Source organism: Sylvia atricapilla, chromosome 12 (genome assembly GCF_009819655.1).
Source record: "Sylvia atricapilla isolate bSylAtr1 chromosome 12, bSylAtr1.pri, whole genome shotgun sequence".
Lineage (NCBI taxonomy): Eukaryota > Metazoa > Chordata > Aves > Passeriformes > Sylviidae > Sylvia > Sylvia atricapilla.
Window position 1 is genome coordinate 7,803,564 of NC_089151.1, and position 19,617 is coordinate 7,823,180.

Genomic DNA, 19,617 nt, shown 5'->3' on the forward strand with positions numbered 1-19,617 from the left:
TTGCAGAAAACAGATGGAGTTTATAAGGAAGGAAAATAAAGGCCAGAGACTTTAATATCACTCAGTTTATCATTTTTCTCAGTGTTTTACTTGACAGTTTTAGGGGTGCTTGTAGAAAGGAGGGGATTCTGCTCCTCTAGTCAGCTCTGGTAACACCCCACCTGCAGCACTGCATCCACCTCTGGGGTGCTCAGCACAGGAAGGACATCAGACTGTTGGGAAAAGGTCCACAAGAGGCTAAAAGATAATTAGAGGGACAGAGCATCTCTCCTATGAGGAAAGGCCGAGAGGACTGGAATTGTCCAGCCTAGAGAAGAAAAGGCTCTAGGGAGACTTTACTGCAGCCTTTCAGTACCTGGAGGGGCTGTTGCTGGAGAGGTACTTTTAAAAAGGGTGTGGAATGACAGAACAAAGGGTAACGGCTTCAAACTGAAAGAGATTAAGTTTAGATTGGATATCAGGAAAACATTCTTCCCTGGGACAGTGGCGAGGCACTGGCACAGGTTGCCCAGAGAAGTTGTGGATACCCCATCCCTGGAATTTTTCAAGGCCAGATGGGATGGGGTTTAGAGCAATCTGGTCTAGTGGAAGGTCTCTCTGCCTATAGAAGGGGGTTTGAAACATGATGGTCTTTAAGGACCCTTCCAACCCAAACCATTCAATAATTCCATGAATCCTGGATGCAGCAAATAGAGCTCCCCATCCAGCTACACACATTAAGGCTGAAGCAAAGCAGAGATCTAACCTAGATCTCTGTTCTTCAGGTTAGTCTGCAGCTGAACAGCTGTGGTTTGTTTTACCAAATCATGGTCAACTTATGCTCACACCTGCAAGGGAGAAGACACTGCCTGGGTAACTCAGTCGAGTCTGCAACAAGAACCTTGCCACAGAGTCAAACACCAGATCATGCCACAACCTGGAGTGTCCCTCACCTCCATGCAGCCTGCACAGGAGTATTATTCATAGTAATCACTCCCCAAAGTCTTCAAAATGCCCAGCTCATGGGCAGCACCCTGTATGCAAAGGCTTCTGACCCATCTGTTCTGCAATTGCTTGATTTCTGAAGGCAAAGATAGATGGGAAATCTACCTTAACTACACCTTAATGATTTTTGTCCCACTTTTTAAAGCTCTTGAATTATGAACCTTGGAGTCTGAGTGGAAATTAAGTTCCTAACAGATCAGGACATCAGGACATCCTATCAGAAACTGGAGAAAACATGGAATAAAATTGATCAATTAATTTGTTCAATGAATATGAGAGAAAAGGTCCTGGTAAGAGTATTATACCCATAAGTTCAGATTGCAAGGGAAGGCACAGGGAACTTCATTGGTTGCATCCATATACCTCCTACTTGCAGTTTCCTGTAGCTGTGCAGAACTCTAATGGAAGCTAAGGCTGCCCAAAAAAGCATGTGATGTTGTTTTGCAGCATAGAGAACCTTGGAGAAGAAGCAGCTATTGCATATCCTCACAGATCTGCCTTTAGTAGGGAAGCTGCCAAAGCTTGTTTCCTCAAGTCCAACACCATCAGTTTGTTTTGCTGCCACCACAACCTGAAACTCTGCTTTTGAGGTTGCAAGCAGCTGCTTTGCTATCATGTCACTTGATGCTACGGACTCAGTGACACAAAAAGAAGTTTGCTGTATTTCCAGGAAGTCAGAGCTGCACTGCATCTAGACCAGAGGCACACAAGCTGCACATTGTGCCTTGCAGGCTCTCCAACAGCTCTGAGCAAGCTCCCATGAGCTGCTTGGCAAGAACATTTTGCCCTGCTCCATGAAGGGGTTGTGCCCCCAACTCCACAGCACGAGAGCCAGCGCATTATGTTGCAACTGGAATAAGGGCCATGTTTATATAACACTTGGAATTCATTTTTGCAAGGAAGGCCAGCCACAAACTGCAGGACTAAACTTTTCTGAATCTTTCAGCATCCAAGCAGACAAAACGGAACATATTTTCCAAAAATTGGACCGGATTTATGAACCCTGACTCAGTGCATCCCACGGTGTATCAGTGCTTTACACCAGCCTGTCCTCCTCCAGCTGCTGGGCTAGTCACCAAGCCTCAGCCAAGAGGGTTTGGGAACTTTTAATAGGACTATTCACATGTCAAGCTTCTCAGATGAGCGCAAACTAATCCCGTGGTTTCACAAATCTGCTGCCAGAAGAGCTGTCCCAGTAGCATGGTGGCTAATAAATGGACCCACTGCTGAGCAAGCCCCAGGCTCTCCAAAAGCTCAGGTTCCTGACACAAGCTTAGACTGAGCTAGAGCTGGCCTCTGGCAGCAAGAGCAGCGCTGTGCCAGGGGCAGCTGCCAGAGATCCCACACGCTGAATGTCGATAAGACACTGGCTGCAAGGCTTGTGCAGTGCCTCTTCCCCAGCTGCTGCTGAGGAGGACAGAGACCTGCACCTAGAGCCCAGCCTCTCCTGATGAGGTCCTCCAGATACAGACCAGCAACAGCACAGGGCCTCAACCCAATGACTGATTTTAAGAGATATATTTGCCTGTTTTGGCATTTTTCCGAAAGGTTCACACACTTTATGTAACAGACTGAGCCAGCATTTGGCAAAGGAGCACTTGAATGACCACAACACTTTTGTTCTCTCTCCTCCCCCGCAAAACCTAGGAAATTATGGCCAGGTCACTGCTCCCACAAAGCTGTCTCGTGCAGGAACACAACCATTTGTCAGAATGACAGCCTTTTTAAGATGGGTAGGGTAGGGCCTGGGATTACCATGACATGTACTTACAGCCACCTCCCATCAACTCTCAGATCAGGCCCTCTGCTTTTCATGCAGCTGCCTGTACATGAGCCACAAACGCAGCCAGAGCTTAATTCAACATACTGTTGTGCCAACACCTTGACATTTCAGATGACATCTTCACAAGAGACTTTATATCCACACTAATGCAACTATCCTCTCCTGCAAATTTGCTTTGACATAACAAGGAACCAAGCCATTAATCTGTCAGACATCTGTCAGTCAATGCCTTTCCTATAAGCCCTGCTCAGACAGAATGATCCACGGCCCCATCAGCTCACACTTCCTACCCTCCCTTCTTTCCTGCTGTAACTGCATTGCAGAGCTCTGAATCAAGTTAAGGGCTCAAGCACTTCCAGGCGAGGACTGATCTGTCTTCTCACGCACAGGCGCAGAATCAGCTTCTGCAACTTCTGAGCTGAACTGATGTTTTCACAAAAATTATCTGCTGTAACCCAAACATCGTCCTCCAAAGCACCTGGGGCCATCAGCGCCTATGTAAAAAATTAAAATATCATTTGCCATCTCCTAGGCTGGAGGCAATAAAGCAGCCGAGGGATTACATAGCAGTCTGCAGATGAGCTACATCGCCCACGTCTCCCTTCAGGAAACTGCAGCCATTACCATTTGCCTTGTTGCTGTTTGTTTGGTCTGTTTATAGCCACTTCAGACACTCCTGAAGCTGATTCTCTGAAATCTTGCTCAAGAAGAACTCAGAGACCTTTCGCTCCCTGCAGAATTTAAGACCTTTCCTGTGGTTGCACACCACCAGCAGTGATGTGCTACCTCTTCTGTTGTCAGGCAGCAAATTCATCTGAGCCACAGTTAGGCAGAGAGAAGCATCATCTTTGGCTCTTTCCTCCATCAGTATCTCACCCTTGACTTTTCACCAGTTTGAGTTGGCCTCAGCACCAAAGGGCAGCCTGAGTTTCTAGCCCATCCCTTCCTGGGACTGAGCTCACTCCACTCAGAGCTTCAAGCCCAGCACAGCCAGGTCATGTTCCATGAGAAGCTCCTCAACTAGGCAGCCCCTTCCTAATCTGTCCAAAAGGCAAGGTAATCCCTCCTCATCTGCCTTCATCCCCAATAAGCTTTTTTCCCCCTCCAAAAGCAGATTGCTCTAAGACACTCTGTAATCTCAGAAGTCCAGTGCAGGACATCAGCACAGCACCTAGTGCAGGGGTTAAGGGAGAAGCAACAAATCACTCAGAAACTAAAACAAACAGGGCAGCGAACAGTCTCATGCTGCAGGAGCCAACAGCTGAGGAAAAACAAGATGAAAGCACTGACGATCAGCAGTACCTGCCAGGAAACCCAGACACCATCATCATCTAACAAGGGCTAGGACCCAAACAAGGGCTGAAGCTGCACCAGTACTGAGAAGCTGACCTCAGCTGCTGCTTGAAGTTTAACCAGGAGAAAGCAGGTCTCTGCCTGGTAAAGGTGGCCAGAAAAAACAGCAAAGAGCCTCTGCTGAACCCTGCAGGAAGCCAGTGACCACAGTGTTTTTTTGCCACCATGATCTAGTAGGCTATGGAGGTGTCATCATTCTTCCAATAAATGTTTTCCTGGAGCTTGTTTTAACAGGACAGTTGATGGAACAGCCACAGCCCAGTGGTTACCCCACACAGGATGCAGGACAAAGCATCGAGATTAGCAGGACAGAATTTTGAACCCTGTTCTGTTGCTGCACAAGAAGTCAGCATTCAGAGGACACATATGGTCCATACTTTCCTCTGGTCTCACCTTCCCTGCAGACACTGCCCCCTCAGGCAGGAGAAAGCTCTTGGGGCCAGACCTGCTGCACAGTCCGAGCACACAGGGGTGCGTTTTCACACAGGGCTCCAAGATGTCAGGAGAGTGACAAATGATCATGGTGTGAATGACAATGAAAGGCGCTCATCACATGAGGGCCTGGCCTCTACACCCTGAGCTCAGACTGAGCCATTCCCAGAGCTCAGGATGGATCTAAGCACGGCCACACCTCGGGACCATCAAGTGGCCTCTCCTTGATTGGTAGTACAGTAAAGGAGCTGCACAGGAAAGGATCTACGCTGTTCCCCCTTCACACAGAATACCATGAGCTCCACCAGCAGCACTCTTGAAGTCAGTATGGAGCTCTGCAACACCCCTATACAAGAGAGGACACACTGCCCATATGGTTATGCTGAAAGAGAAGCCCAGCTCCAGCCTTCCTGGGGCCTAAATTCCAGGACCACAGTGATAAAATGGCAAAGAGATGCATAGCATAGCCTTCCCTGCTCTTCTCTCAGTGAAAGGAGATGTGCTGAACACCTCAAAGCAATGGCAGCTTGCAGGGTGAGAAAAAAGATCCTTGGGACAATGAAAACAAAAGCATACACTGCATGCAGCCTGGTGTACAGAAGACAAACTCCATGGACAGATCCCATTCCTCCAAGTGCACACCCCTGTTTCTGTGGCATCCCAGTTCCCAGCTGTGCCAACTGCACGGATGGAGGCACAAGCACCCACAGAGTGGTGGTGCTGAGATACCTCTCTGGAAGGCCTCTCCCAAAAGAGGCCCACAAGCCTGAGCCAACTCCCTGCCACTCCTCAGCCTCATCACCCAGCTAGAAGGTGACACATCCTGCTGCTGGATTTCACCCACCAGTCACCTCTACAACACCGGCAGGTCAGAAAGAAAGCAGCTTTCTGCACTGTTGTTGTGGAAGCAAGAAGTAGTGACAATAGGAGGCTCATGAACACTGATGTAAGGCTAAAGATATTCCTGGTTCAAGATGCTTTTGTGCACTTCTTGGGCTCTGCATGCTTTTTGCAGAAGGGAGTTTTGCAGACCAACAGTAAAACCAGTTGATAACCTACATTCCAGTCCCAGACTGAACTCCGCTGCTTAAAATCGTCACCACTGTTTAACTGCACCAACAGCTTTTCATTCTCCTGACAGAATATCCGACCTATGACAGGCCACCACAGCTTGAACAGCTGTAGATGACACACCAACCTTTTGACAGTAGAAATCTGGGTGACTCCTAAGCTTGGCTGCCCCGAACAGATTCCACTCAATCAAATCCATGTTCACAGCGCTGGAGCAGAGGAAAGCAGCTCCAGGTCCTTCACTGACACCTTGTGTCAGAAGCAGGAACTGGATACAACAGCGACTGCCAGGCAAGTTCCAAACACTCCCAGCTTGTGTGTACTGCACAGGGCCTGGGCTGAGAAACAACCAGAGCACCAGGACTTCTGGAGCTGAAAGAAGGGATTAAATGTGTTATTTCCAAAGGGTTTCAGAGAAAGTTCAAACCAGAACAATTCTCACATACAGACCCTCAATCCCGGACATGTTTTTCTGCACCTCCTAAGGCCTTTTCTGCACCTCAGGAGCCTGCCCGACCACAGACAGCCCACTTGGCTCTCTGCTTCTGAATCAACAAGGGAGAGCTTGGATCAGGTTATCTTGTGATCAGACAAGCAGAGGCAACAGAGGATCACGCAGAAAACCATGATTTCTTTGCTTCTAGCAGTACTAAACTGCCAGCCTAAGTCCAGAAGCAGACAAGTCAATTCCTTTATGCTTCCAGACTGATCTGGGCACACCAGAGGGAGCAGCATTTCAGACCTGGAAGCACAGTGTCCTCCAAGCAGCCAGATACTCAATTCCCGGGCCCAGACCCAGAACAGCCTCGGTCCTTCAGGCTTTGTCTATGGCCAAGGCAATCACTTGCTCCAGGACTGGGACTAACTGCAGAGCCAGACACGTGAGAGGCAGGAGCAAAGACAAAACAGAGAACAGGGAAGAATGTATCAGTAATTTATGCCCCAGTACTTATTTTGGCTTCCAGTACATCAGCCACTGCCTGAATTTAGTGCGGACGAGCATCTGGGAGAGAAAGAAACATGTTAAAAGTCTGTGGAGCACATAAAACAAGTACTGAAATGGGAAAATCAAGACTAAAAGGGCAGAGGAAGGAAACTGTTTGTTCAGAGACCTATGTAAGTAATAAAGAACAATGCTCCTTTGAAGAAAAATCCCTCTCCAAAAGCACGCTAAGCAGGGGCACGGCGAGCCAAGTGAAGGAGGAACAAGACTGGCAGTGAACTTGGAAAAGCCTTCAGGTTCTGAATGCAGCGTGACCAAGAGCACAGCAGTGACTGCCACCAGAGAGCTGCTGGGGACAGAACAGAAACTGCACCATGGCAAACAGTGGGAACGCCAATGTGACTCACTCCAAACGCAGCCAAGGCCACGCCAAGGGAGAACGAGGTTCGTTCGGAAACCGAGAAACGGAGAGAAAAGAGAAGCTCCAAGCACAGAAAGACTCCAAAGAGGAAGTTATCTGCAGGAAAGGTGGAAAAGTCACAGTTTTCTCAGGCATGCTGAGACTTGTGACTACCAAGAGAGCAGAAGTCACTCCCACTGCATTCTTTAGGCCTTGGGCTCCATGGCAGGAATGACAGAGACTGCTGCAAGCAAAGAGCTGCAAAAAAAGAAAAGCAGAAAAGGAGCTTCTGTCCTAAGTACAAATATACTGGGAGTTTTTAAGGTAGAGACTGGGGCACAACAGAGCACTTGGTTCCCATTCTATTGTTACTGGAGTGAGCAGCTCCAGGTAACTTGCATCCAGGTTCAGCTGGCCAGGGATTCATCTAAACTGCCAATGTCAATTAACCACTCAGCAACAATTGTCTAGATAAAACTGATGCTTAACTATTTTTTCAGAAGAAAGAATAATCAAATAATTATAGTTCCACTGGAACTATACAATATATACCAACATCTCTGGATACGTGCGTTTCCAGTTTATTTCAAGACAGGCCTGGTTTTAATCTCTGTGGTTTGTGATCCAGGTTCTGTACACCAAACAGTGAAAACTGCTAAGCAGGTCACTGATCAGAGGAAGAGTTTAGCACAAAGTAATTAAGATGATGACCAGGTGATCTGCAGAACAGATTGGGTTGGAAGGGACCTTCAAAGTCCATGTAGTCCAACTGCCTGCAATGAGCACGGATTTCTTCAACTAGACCAGGCTGTTTAGGGCTCCATTCAACCTGGCCTTGAATGCTTTCAAGAGTGGGGCATCCATCACTTCTCTTGCAACCTGTGCCAGTGTTTCACCACCTTCATTGTAAAAAAGAAAAAGAATATCCTCACAGTTCTTCAAGTTTGTACACACTGATCTAGAAAAAAAGATGATGGCTGCAAATCAGAATTAGCCTCGAAAGATCTCAAGATCACATGCAACAGGTAATTCACTGGTGAATTTACTCAGATGTGCACTAGACTTTTTTCCACTAGTGATCCTTCAATAACAGCAAGTACTCTCCCAGGTGACTTGATCTCCTTAAAAACTAATAATGGATATCAGGGATCCTTGATTATACCGTAACCTTATTCCACGCCTTAAAAGGCTTTCTGCTCTTTAGGGAGTGAAGGCACAAACACCTCTCACCAGCAACGCCTGTCAAAACTCCAGAGGCTCCCAAAATCTGCAGGGCACAGCTACACGGCCACCTCAAGAAAGCAACGGGAGCCCAAGTTCCCTTACACCACTGTACGGGCTGCTGCAATCGCACGGCCGGGCTGACCGGGAAACTGAGTCAGCTGAGGCGGGGTGGGGGGACAGCGACATCGACTGCGTCCTCAGCCGTGGGGTGAACAGGGAACAGCGTCTCATAAACGCCGCTATCGGCTCTTTTCCCCACTGCCAGGCAGCCCCTCGCCTCCCCACAGCCCTCCACCATCTCCCCTCAGCCCACAGCCCGGACATTCCCCTCAGGATAGCGGGGTGGGGGAGGGCTCTTCCCGCTTGCCTCAGGCCTCGACCGCTACTCACCCTCCAGGCTCTCGCACTGCACCAGGTTCACGTAGTCGCCTTGCCGGAGTACCCCCGCTTTAAAGCCGCGCACCAGCCCTTCCAGGTACCCGTTATCCACGTTAAAATAGAGCTCCGGGAAACACGACATGGCGGCAGCGACGAGACGGCAGCGCTACCGCCCGCCGCCTCACGTGACTCTCGGCGGGTCACGTGGGCGCGGCCCCTTCCCGGCAGCCATTGCGAGCGGGAGCGGCCTGAGGCGATGGCGGCCGCCATGACGCCGTGCTCCTGCTCCGGCTGCCCAGCGCCACGCCAGAGGCTCTGCTTCGCTCCGCCTAAGCCACCATGAGCGGTACAGGCAGACAGAAGGATCCACAAGTAAAGTTCGCAGCGTCGCCTACTGCCGAGACACCGCTTCTACTAGCCAGGAAATACCTAGCCAGTGGAAAGGGTTTGCCGGCAGCTGCTGTGTAAAAAAATTAAATAATTTTGTTTGATGTAGAGGTGTTGCAAAATGTGGGATATGTCAAGGTTATCTTAAGGCAGGTTGTTCTTTGATGTAAGACCTTTGTATACTTTCAAGCCTTATCAGGAAGAAAAGACACCTAATCAGTGGAACAGGCAGCAGCCAGCACTCGTCACTCAATATCCTGGAACAAGCTTTTAGGGTGTAGTAAGTAAAAATGTTCATATCTGTCTATATGTACATTGTTAAGCTGGTGAAGTACTTGCACTCCAGGTATCCTAGAGCTGAACTGTCTTCAGTGTAACACTAAAAATCATGCTACGGGACAAAAAGACCCTGCCCAGGTGCAGACCCTTCCCCTGAGCATGAGTAGAAGTTACCTGGAGTTACGTGATTTCTATGGAGATTATTAACCAATCTTAATAGTGGGGTTGTGCTCGGGAAATTACTAACCCTGAACTTCTCAGGGTAAATAATGGCAGGGAAAGCCTGGTGAGGTGTGCTGGATTTGTGGAATGACACCGAGCACCCAGGCTGGAGCAGCTCTGAAATAAACAATCGATGTTTCTCTGGAGAGTGTCACTATCAGCTCGGTGCAGACCCGGGAACGAACCCGATTTTGTGGGGAACAGCAGCATAGCCAGAACATCACCTGGGGTACCCCTGCTGTTGAAACACCACTTTTGTAGCCAGGAAAGGCATATTTGGTTTGACATAGATGTAAGTTGGAGTGTTGGCTGTGTGGACTCTGTGCCCAGCTGTGCACAGGCCACCCTCACCTTGCTGCCACCCCCTGTCCCCTGAGAGCCCGAGCAGACACACCACACCGTCCCCACTCTGCAGTGGCTTTTGCAAAGAGCTGGTTTATTGGAGCTGCGGAGAAGGAGGCACACACAGGGGCGAGGAGCTGGCAGCCCCACAGGCACTAGTTCTTGCCGCAGGGGAAGTTGGTGCTGATTTTCCTGCAGTAGCAAAAGGCGTTGAAGAAGCGGCAGTAGCAGGTGGCACAGGGGTCACAGCAGGGGATCTGGTGGCCCAGGCAGGACTCCAGGAGACGGACACAGCGGCGGGGGGAGCGCTCCTCACGGCCCTCAGCTTGCAGTTCTGTGGATGATGCCTGCAGGGGAGAGAGGAGGAAGAGGAGGGGAAGAGCTGGTCCTGGACCACTGTGCTAGCAATTAAAAACTGCATGGGAAAGAGCCAAAGTGGCTGCTGAAACCTGGCATTGCCAGCAGCAGAGGCTTCTGTCGTGTTCAATTCCAGGCTCTGTTTTCTGTTGGAAATCACTGCTGAGCCCTGTGGACACTCTGCAGGCATTGCTGCCTCATCCGCAGTGTCTCAAGGTCTTTCTGCACACACTTACTTTGAAGTTCAGCCTGGACTTTACCAAACGGTGCTGTGCCTTCTGCCTAAACAGAGGTACCAGGGGCTGAGCCAGGCAACACAGGGCACTGCCCTGCAAGTTCCTGCTCTGCAGAAGCTTCCTGGGCTGCACTTGAGGTTAATTAAATGGATTACAGGAGCACAGGCTTGGACCACTCTGCTTTGAATGCTGGAGCCCCTTGCCGTTCTGGGCAGTCTCAGCTCGTCCCAGCTCCACAGGTGATGGACAGATAGTCCCATCCCAGGCAGTACCATGCTGGGCTCCAAACCCCCCCAGCCCCAGGGACACAGAGAAAGCTGCTGTGGCCCGAGGCTGCTCTGCTCTTAGGGGTGTCTGTAGAAAATTTCAGGGAGCCATACCTGTGGTTCCAGCAGGCTGCCCCTCTGCACAAGGTCACCATCAGCTTCTTGGACCCCCAGGGCCATCTGCTCAAACCCCAGCCTTGGGAGAGCTCCTGCGAGATACAGAAAGGCTGGACAAGGAGGCTGCTGGAGGGTCAGCTCTGAATCTTCTCCCTTTGCTCGTGTGTCCCCACAAAAAAAAAAAAAAAAAGCCTCCACTCCCTGTGGGCTGCCAGGCTGTTCTCACTAGCCAGGGCCAGGAGAAGCTGTGCTGCTTTAAGAGGATCCCCTAACTCTGGGTGTGGGATCCCCAGTTCAGTTTTGGGGCCGTGGGTTTTCCAGTGAGCGGCTGGTGGGGGTCAGTGAAGACAGGACTCACCTGCCGCCTCCGCAGACGCCTCCTTCGCTTTCCGCTGCAGGCTGGCGGGGCGGGCTCTGTCCATCCCCTCCAGCCCCCCGCTCGCCTTCTGCAGGTGGCCACAGCTCAGGTCAGCACTCCTGAGATCCAGGACAGCCTGGATCCCCTGCAGCAGCCCACAGCACAGCAGCAGCACGTTCAGCATGGTCCTGGGGGATAACCTGTGCAGAGGGGCCTGGCCAGCATCAGCCCACCTGCTGGCAGCCTGGCCTGTCCCCTCCATTGCCATCACCCCCTGCCACCCTGGGAAGTGCCGTGTTAGCAAGGGGCAGCCTCTCCCAGCACAGCCACCACTCCCAGCTGTTTGTTCCCTTGGACTTGAGAGCCTTTTTTTGGACCCACAGGCACCTGGGAGCAGAGGCCCCAAAACACTCCCATGTGAGAGAGCACATCTGCTCTCTCCACATATGAGCACATTCATGATCTCCCTACAGAAGAGGGTGACCAGCAGAGATCAGACTGAGATTTGATCTTTTTTGCAGCAATTCAGGTTCTGCCCCAGACACAGCAGCCACCAGACCACTGAGGTGTAGTGTGTGGCCAAAATATCTGACACGGCTCCTGCCAAACTCTGAGCCTGGAAGTGCCACTAGATTCTGCGTGCTGGGCAGGGAGATGGACCACAGCACACACGGCTGGGGAACAGGAGAAGCTGCAGGGTCAGGCTGTGGGCTTTGGGGGCCTGAAGGCTTTAAAAAGTAGGTGACCTCTTAGGGAACAAAAGGAAAGGGACTGGGAGGTGGTATCCCAGTTGCTGCTGTCAGCCAAATCCTGGGAAACCCTGTGCCTGCTGCTTGGGCAATCTTGGGGTTCCAAACCTGGCTTCAGCAGCCCAGTGCTGGCCACTCCTCATCTCCCCATCCCACAAAACCACCCAGCTCTTTGCTGGGAGAGACCCCTCTGCACTGTGGGGAGCCCCTCAACCATGGGTGTCACATCCCGCACGCTCCCAAGACCCTTCCCGTGGTAAGCACTGACCTCTCCGAGCAGAGAGGGGGATTGCTGTCCGCTGCTCCACTGAGCTTGCTGGAAGTGCCACTACCGCTCTCTGTCTCAGTGTCCTCCTCCCTACATGTTTACTGGGATTTATATTGGCTTTTTATTAATTAAGTGCTGCAGCCACATGACTTCACTAACTACCAGGTAGGTGGGAATCTCTGGAAAAAGGGCTTTGTCTGGGTAGAGAGGCAGCCAGTGGGGTGATGCATGGGAGGGGGGACTCATGCTTTGTGCCTTGCACAGCTGCAGGAAGGAACAGATCCCTGTTAGCTCCAAACTCCCAGGTTTTTTGGAAGCGATTCCCACTGTCTTTGCAGCCCATTTCCCTTTCCAGCCCGCTTCCCTCTCCAGCACCAAGGCTGCAGCCTGAGGACATCTCCTAGTTCTCAAATACAGAAATAACACGGCTACAGTCTCCTCAACAAAACCATGCCAAGCTTGACTGGTTTTCAAAGGGAATGTTGCATATCTGTATCTCCTGGCAAGCATCCACTCAGTGCAGAGCCTCCAGAAGTCCTCCAGCTCCTGACCACCACAATCTCCATCTGCAGATTGTTCAGGCTTCCACCTGTGCTAACTGCATCTCTTACTCATGTCTCATTTGGAAAACCTGCATCTCCCCAGAGCCAGGCTCCTTTGGGGAACACTTATGGCCTTGAGTAGCTTCAGCCCTGCAAGGAATTGGGGGAATAAAACATAATAGGAAGGGTTCGGCGGTCTCTGACATACCCAGCAGGGAAGGCTGACAGCCCAGGCTCTGCCCTCACCAGGCTGTTCCTGGACTAGGAGGACTCTCCAGGCCTCCCAGCACATCCCCAGCAGAGTCTGAGCCTCTGCTCCCAGCTGCTACACCACCTCTGGGGCTCTTTGCAGCCTTCCTCTGCTCCTACATCCCCTGTCCCGGCATGATCTGACTCCTGCTACGTTTGAGGGACAAGCTGGCCAGGACCAGTGACCACAGGACCAGTGGTTTGCTTATCTGCCATATGTCATTTTCTTCAGCAAGTGGCTGCTGGAAACACTCAACACGCATCTGGGTCCCCTAGAGCACAACACCCAGTCAGGACTCCCTGCCACAGCTCCTGGGTGCCTCCTCCACCCCACATGCCTGGACAGACTCATCTTGGCTGAGAGGCAGGTTTTGGCAGCCCTTTCTATTCCCAAGGCCCAGGTGGGTGCCGAGTGTCCCATCCAGCCCCAGCTCCTCCATTCATCAGCCCTGGGGACTCCGGGTCCGCAGTCCACGCTGCCCCAGTCCCCGCTGACACCAGCCCCCGCACGGAGCCCTCGGCACAGCTCATTAGGGCCTGTTTGCAGCCGCGGGCCAGGACTTCTGGGAAGGCATTAGCGGGAACGAGGGCGGCCGCGCTGAGAGCTTTTTAATCTGCAGGAGCAACATCTGCTTTGTGCGCATCCCGATGGCCAGTAACGAGCTAAATGAGGCGGCCGGCCGCTCGCCGGGCCGCTTCCAGGAAAAGACGGCTTAAAGCGAGGGGGAAAGGGGGGCCAGAGCTGCGCTCCCGGCTCAATGGTTCAGGCTCCAGTGAGGTGGGAGCGAGTGATGGAGTGGGTCAGTGGCACAGCAGAGACGCCCGTGAGCGGGCACCCCGAGCAGGAGCCCCCAACCGCGGGACCCTGCGGAGACAAGCCCGGGCTGGGGGCTCTGCCTCTCCTCCTGGAAGCATCCAGGCAGGTGGACGGCTCATTTAGCTCATCACCAGCCCTCGTTACTGCTAATGCCATCCGAGTCCCCGCTACCCCAAACAGGCAGTAACGAGGCGGGCCGCGGGAGCCGCCTCTCAGGAGGTGCGATGAGCATGGCCCCGGCCTCAGCGCCGCCGGGCCGGGCCCTTTAAGGCGCGATCCCGGAGCCGCCCTGACGTCAGCGGGGCGGGCGCGCTCGGGCACCGCAGCCCCGGCGGTCGCAGCTCCGCGCCCCGGTGAGTGCGGCTCCGCTGGGGCGCACCGGGTGACAGGGGCTGGGGTGGGTATCGGGGTGCCCGGGGCGCTGGAGGGGGAGCATGGGGGTGCCCAGGTGCTGAGGGCTGGAGGTGAGGGCTTGGTGGTTGCACGGATGTTGGGGATTGGAGATGGGGGTAAGGGAGTGACGGGGTGCTGGAGACCTGAAGGTTGACGTTATGGGGGTGGCCCGGAGTGCTGGGGACTGGAGATGGAGATATGGGGGTGCCCAGGGGTACTAGGTAGTGGAGGTGAGCATACTGGGGTAGCCAGGATGCTGAATGCCTGGAGGTTAGTGTTATTGGGGTGCCCAGGATCGGCGAGTATGGGGTGACAGGGGTGCTGGCGATTTGGAGGTAGGAGTGTGGAGTACTCAGGCTGCTGGGAACCAGGAGAGAAGGGGTATGGAGCTGCTCAGGGGGATGAGGGACTGGAGGCAGGAGTATTGGGGTGCCTGGAGTGCTGCAGTTCTGGACACCTGGAGGAGAGGGTATCAGTATGTCCTGGGGTTCTGGGAAGTAGAGGGATGTATTGGGATGTCCAGGATGCTGGGAACTGAAAGGAGGGTGTTGGAGTGCTTAAGATGCTGAGGATCTGGACTTGGCAATTGTGGGGTGCCCTAGGATACTCAGGAGATGGAAGATGGAAGCACTGAGATCTCCAAAGTACTAGGAACTGGAGACAGGGATACAGTTAGGGATCTAGGTCCTGGGATGGGGACTGTGAGGTGGAGTGTCAGGGCTGCCCAGGCTGCTGGGGACCTGATGTCCTGGCAGTGCTGGTGTCAGTGGTGCTGGGGCACCTGGTATTTGGGAGCCCCTGTCCCTCACCCCACATTTCTCAGCATCTCCTCCGTCACACAGCGCCTGATGCCTGTCCCCACCTGACGCCATGGCCGGGGCACAGGGCTGCGGCGAGGGCAAGATCGCGGGGCTGTATGACCTGGAGCGCACGCTGGGCAAGGGCCACTTTGCAGTGGTGAAGCTGGCCCGGCACGTCTTCACCGGGCAGCGCGTGGCCGTGAAGGTGATCGACAAGAGCAAGCTGGCAGGGGAGGCGGCGGGGCAGCTCCTGCAGGAGGTGCGCTGCATGAAGCTGGTGCAACATCCCAACGTGGTGCGCCTCTACGAGGTCATCGACACCCACGCCAAGCTCTACCTCATCCTGGAGCTGGGCGACGGTGGGGACATGTTTGACCACATCATGCGGCACGAGGGCGGCCTGGCCGAGCCACGGGCCAAGCACTACTTTGCCCAGATTGTCCATGCCATCTCCTATTGCCACAAGCTCCATGTGGTGCACCGTGACCTCAAACCCGAGAACGTCGTCTTCTTCCGGGAGCAGGGGGTGGTCAAACTCACTGACTTTGGCTTCAGCAACCGCTTCCAGCCCGGCAAGATGCTCACCACGAGCTGTGGCTCCCTGGCCTACTCGGCACCAGAGATCCTGCTTGGGGATGAGTACGATGCCCCGGCTGTTGGTAAGGGCTGTGGGGTGCCCTGGGGACTTGCCTCCCTCCTGTGCTTTGCCTGGAGTGTGGTCCTGCCAGCTGAGTACCACCTCCCACTTGGCCCCTTACACTAGGAGCCCACGGTGGCACTGCTGTCCCTGCAAGGAGCAAGCCTGTCCCTTGGGTGCCTGGCTGCCCAGCTCTGCTTTGGCACAGCAGGGTCCTCCCTGCAGAGACCGTCCCGGCATCCACAGAGATCCCACAGAGTGACAGTTGCTGGAGAGGGGGAAAAAACCCAAGCAGGCTGTGAGCCTGGTGTGGCAGCCGCCAGGAGAAGCAGTGTGAGGATACAGCTGCCAGCAATCTGACGCTGGTGGTTATTTGGCAGGGTGAGGCCGGAAGGAAATCTGCTCGGGATGCTGCTGTTTGGGTGGAGGAGCTCTGAAAGTTTCCTTTGCTCCATCCCCCCCGCCCTGAAAACCACTTCCTCCCCATGGCTCCCGGTGCTCCTCCTCCCTTGGCCAGGGTGCAGGGGTCTGGGAAGACTGTCCCAGGACACAGGGAGCTGGGCTGGGGGCTCCAAGAGGCTCTGCTGCGACAGAGGGGATGTGGGAGGAAAGCAGGATCCGAGCTGGCTGGCTGGCTGGAATTAGGGCAGGAGGATTTAGCAAAGCAAAACATGAGCCCTTAAAGGCAAAAGCTCAGCGTTGACTCAGGGAGAGGCGGATCCTGAGTTGAGAACAGAGATAGCTTATGGAGGCGGTAGAAAAATAAGCTGGTGGCGCTGCAAAGGGAAATGAAGGCAGAAAACCGAGGCAGATGAGAAATTTTCAAACACTTGACTTAAGCAGCTGAAGGTATTAACAGAGCGCCCCAGGGCGTGCTCAGCATCCTAAACCCACACATCTGCAGGAATTTGTGTTCTGGGCAAGAGGCGCCAGTGAAGATGCTTCTGACTCCATCCCTTTCCCCAGGATAGGGCAGTGATCCTTCTCCAGTTGATCCTCATGCAGCTGGAGAGCCCAGATCGGTGCTGTGCCCCTCTCTGATTGCTGTAGTGTCTCCTAAAGCACAGCCCAGTGCCAGGGTGGTTGTGGTGGGGCTTGGGAATCAGGAAGCTGAGGAATGACATGAAACAGCACCGTGGGTGGGTGTGTGATTGGGGGAAGCAGGGAGGGAGGCAGAGCTCAGGGCTGGCCTTCCTGTCCCTGCCTGGACAAGGTGGTAACACCTCAACTGCTTTGGTGAAGTTCCTTGAGACCTGGTTGGATGTGGGGATAGGAAGGTCCTTTTCTGCCTTGGTGGGAGTGTGGTCCCCTTGTCCACGGGCAAGACCTGGGAGCTGTTACCTCCAAGGAACATCCCAGTGAGCACGGATCTCTGCTGGAGCAGCATTGGGGGCTGGTGGAGCAGCCCATCCCAGGGTCCTTGGGGTGGGGAATTTCCTGAGCCATGGTGAGTGCAACCTGAACTGCTGCTGCTGCTGCTTCTTGCAGACATCTGGAGCCTGGGAGTAATCCTCTACATGCTGGTGTGCGGCCACCCCCCCTTCCAGGAGGCCAACGACAGCGAAACCCTCACCATGATCATGGACTGCCGCTACACCGTTCCCCCGCACGTCTCGGCACAGTGCGCTGAGTGAGCACCACCCCTCACTGTACCCCCAGACCCCAACTTGCTGTCCCCGGGGTGGGTGCCCCAGCCCTGGCAGATGCCTGGGAGCTGAGGTGGGAAGAGTGGGCAAAGCTGCTTGCTTTGGGGTTCACACGGTGCTGCAGGGTTTGCAACGTCTCTCCTTTCCCCCAGTCTGATCTCCAGGATGCTGCAGCGGGACCCGAAGCAACGAGCGTCCCTGGAGCAGATCGAGGGCCACGCGTGGCTGCAGGGGGTGGACCCGTCCCCTGCCAGCCGCTCCCTGCTGCCCCTCACCTCCCACAAGCGCGTGTCTGAGGAGGAGCACGAGATCATCCTGCAGGCCATGATGTGCGGGAACATCGCGGATCGGGACACCATCCAGGAGTGAGTGACAGGGTGCGGAGCTGGGAGCTCCAGCTCTCCAAGCATGTCCCTTGTGTGCTGATGCAACTCCCCCGCTCCCACACAGGGCGCTGGAAGCCGACCGCTACAACCACATCACGGCCACGTATTTCCTGCTGGCCGAGAGGATGCTGCGGGAGAAGCAGGAGAAGCAGGGCCACCGCCTCAGTCTGGTTTACAACCTGGCCAAGGAGGTACAGAGCAGGTGAGCCCTCCTGCTGCCCCGTGTCCTGTGGACCCCTCCTCACCATCCTGGGTCCGCAGTGCAGGATCTGGCCGGTTCCCTGTCCTTTTCCTTGCGATGCCCAGCTGGGTACTGACACCTCTCTCCCCTTCCTCAGGCCCAACTTGTCAGACACATTTGGCTCTGTGGGCAGCGCCGGCAGCCTCCTGCCCTTCACGGAGACAGGCGGCCTCACCGGGGGCTCCCGGCTGCCCCCAGGAGGGGACATTGGCGGCCGGCAGCCCACCGGGACCCTGCTGAAGGTCCCTGCCGTTGACACCACCATCACCAAGAGCACCCCGGCCCTGCAGCAGATCTGTGAGGAGGAAGAGGAGGACGAGGAGGAGGAGGAGAGGCCCAGCGCAATGGAGAGGAAGAGCAGCTCTCTGAACCAGGAGCAGATGCGAGCCTTCCTGCGCGCCCACCGCCCGGCCGGCCGCGGGGAGGTCTGGGGGCCGGGGCTGGAGCTGGGGGGCCGGGGCGGGCGCTCGGGGGCGGCCTGGGCTGCGAAGGGAGTCAGCGGGGGCCGGGGTGTCCCGGTGCTGCGGGGAAATGGAGCTGAGCCGCCAAGGAGGGAGGAGGACACGGAGCCTGGGGGCTCCTCAGCAGAGTTCCCCAAGGAAAGAGGAGCCGTCCTGTCACCCCAGAGCGGCTCGGCTGGAGTTCCCCAGGTATCGGGGACGGAGACAACTCCTGCCACCCTCACAAGTCCTGCAGACACGTCCCCAGGGCAGGGGGAAGAGATGAACCCGGCCCAGCAGTCGGTGGAGAGTTCGGGCCCTGAAGGGGGCGCAGAGAGTGTGATCAAGCTGGACCCGGGCAAGAGCAAAGGAGGCAGCCTGCGGGACAGGCTCCTGCAGTTCCCGCTCTGCGAGAAAGCCCTGGCCTTCAAACTCCGGCCGGGCTCCAAGGAGAGCCTCCTATCGCTGGGGCAGTTCAACTGCTGCCATGTCATTTAAGGCCCCGGGATTGGCCCCGCTCTGGGGTCTGGGAGGGCGCCCACTCCCCTGACCTTGGTCTGTGATGGCTGTGGGGCTAGTGGGTGGCACAGTGCCCTGGTTTGTCACCCGTGGTGGCCACCCTGCCAGCACCCACCCCTGGAACCCGCCGTGACAGACCATCCCCCAGACAGGCCTGCCCAGGGTGAAGCAGACTGGGGTCCATCCCCACACTGGCCAGAGTGTCCCAAAACCTCTGGGACAGCTCCCTGACCCTGCTGGAATGGGATGGACCATGATACTTTTTTAACTACTAGAAATAATTTTTTTAAATAGTCTATTTTAATGTAATTAAATAGAGATTGCTATATTCCCCCCAGACCCCCCAGTGCCCCAGCCCCACAGTGTGCATGGCCCGGGGCTGGGCTGTCCTGCCTGCAGCCCCCCCGCCAGCCCTGGCTGGGGCCAGGCACAGCCTGGCCCGTGACCCCAGGCCGTCCCCTGGCCCTCTCTGCAAATAAGCTTCCTATTTATTATCTCTTTGTTTTCTTGCTGGCAAGAAATGAATGACGACGGAGGCGTGTGCCAGAGCTCGGCCTGAGCCGTGGCACATGTGCATGGAAGGATCGGAGCCACTGGGAAGCAAAGTTTGTCAGGACAATAAAATAAACTCGTGGGTTGATGCAGGTGCAGTGTCATTGCAAAAACATCACTGTCCTCTCAGTCAGGGGGCCAGGGATGGCTTCCCAGTCACCAGGGGTGGCTTTAAGGGGGATCCGTCTGAGCTGAGGTGGGCAAGGGCCCAGAATGGAGCTCAGGACAGCCACAGATGGGAGTAAG

The 19,617-nt window shown here is 54.6% G+C and overlaps 3 protein-coding genes across 8 annotated transcripts in view; 1 reads left to right on the plus strand and 2 right to left on the minus strand.

Moving 5' to 3' along the window:
* The window catches only part of ATP6V0D1 (ATPase H+ transporting V0 subunit d1), a 34,463-nt gene extending 25,711 nt beyond the window's left edge, over positions 1 to 8,752 (minus strand). For both annotated transcript variants that reach the window (XM_066327712.1, XM_066327711.1), the window contains exon 1: positions 8,581 to 8,752. In XM_066327712.1, coding sequence (XP_066183809.1) covers positions 8,581 to 8,710 — 130 coding nt within the window. In that variant the 5' untranslated portion in view covers positions 8,711 to 8,752. The remainder of the gene's footprint in view (positions 1 to 8,580) is intronic.
* A 62-nt stretch (positions 8,753 to 8,814) lies between these two features.
* LOC136366573 (SNF-related serine/threonine-protein kinase-like) lies at positions 8,815 to 19,463 on the plus strand. Of its 3 annotated transcripts, none has more exons than XM_066327737.1 (6): positions 8,815 to 8,940; positions 14,993 to 15,609; positions 17,076 to 17,217; positions 17,386 to 17,598; positions 17,684 to 17,821; positions 17,958 to 19,463. In XM_066327737.1, exons 2-6 carry the CDS (start codon positions 15,021 to 15,023, stop codon positions 18,796 to 18,798), a joined length of 1,923 nt encoding a protein of 640 aa, XP_066183834.1. In that variant the 5' UTR covers positions 8,815 to 8,940; positions 14,993 to 15,020; the 3' UTR covers positions 18,799 to 19,463. The 3 variants fall into 3 exon arrangements, with proteins under 3 accessions (XP_066183834.1, XP_066183832.1, XP_066183833.1); XM_066327735.1 differs by lacking the exon at positions 8,815 to 8,940 and adding an exon at positions 14,020 to 14,110; XM_066327736.1 differs by lacking the exon at positions 8,815 to 8,940 and having other exon boundaries at positions 14,573 to 15,609.
* AGRP (agouti related neuropeptide) lies at positions 8,932 to 12,863 on the minus strand. 3 transcript variants are annotated; one of them, XM_066327742.1, is made up of 4 exons: positions 12,150 to 12,863; positions 11,133 to 11,320; positions 10,772 to 10,866; positions 8,932 to 10,145 (listed from the first exon to the last, which is right to left on the minus strand). In XM_066327742.1, the coding sequence occupies exons 2-4, from the start codon at positions 11,314 to 11,316 to the stop codon at positions 9,954 to 9,956; spliced, it is 471 nt and encodes a 156-aa protein (XP_066183839.1). In that variant the 5' UTR covers positions 11,317 to 11,320; positions 12,150 to 12,863; the 3' UTR covers positions 8,932 to 9,953. The 3 variants fall into 3 exon arrangements, with proteins under 3 accessions (XP_066183839.1, XP_066183838.1, XP_066183837.1); XM_066327741.1 differs by having other exon boundaries at positions 11,133 to 11,332; XM_066327740.1 differs by lacking the exon at positions 12,150 to 12,863 and having other exon boundaries at positions 11,133 to 11,966.
* Positions 19,464 to 19,617: the final 154 nt, after the last annotated feature.

Coding starts and splice junctions, on each gene's coding strand:
- LOC136366573 (XM_066327737.1), top strand. CDS start 15,021: ATGGCCGGGGCACAGGGCTGCGGCGAGGGCAAGATCGCGGGGCTGTAT. Junction 17,599..17,683: donor GATCGGGACACCATCCAGGA/GTGAGTGACAGG, acceptor GCTCCCACACAG/GGCGCTGGAAGCCGACCGCT. Junction 17,822..17,957: donor GCCAAGGAGGTACAGAGCAG/GTGAGCCCTCCT, acceptor CCCCTTCCTCAG/GCCCAACTTGTCAGACACAT.
- AGRP (XM_066327740.1), bottom strand. CDS start 11,592: ATGAATGTGCTCATATGTGGAGAGAGCAGATGTGCTCTCTCACATGGG. Junction 10,867..11,132: donor GGCGTCTGCGGAGGCGGCAG/GTGAGTCCTGTC, acceptor TGTATCTCGCAG/GAGCTCTCCCAAGGCTGGGG. Junction 10,146..10,771: donor GCAGCCTGCTGGAACCACAG/GTATGGCTCCCT, acceptor TCTCCCCTGCAG/GCATCATCCACAGAACTGCA.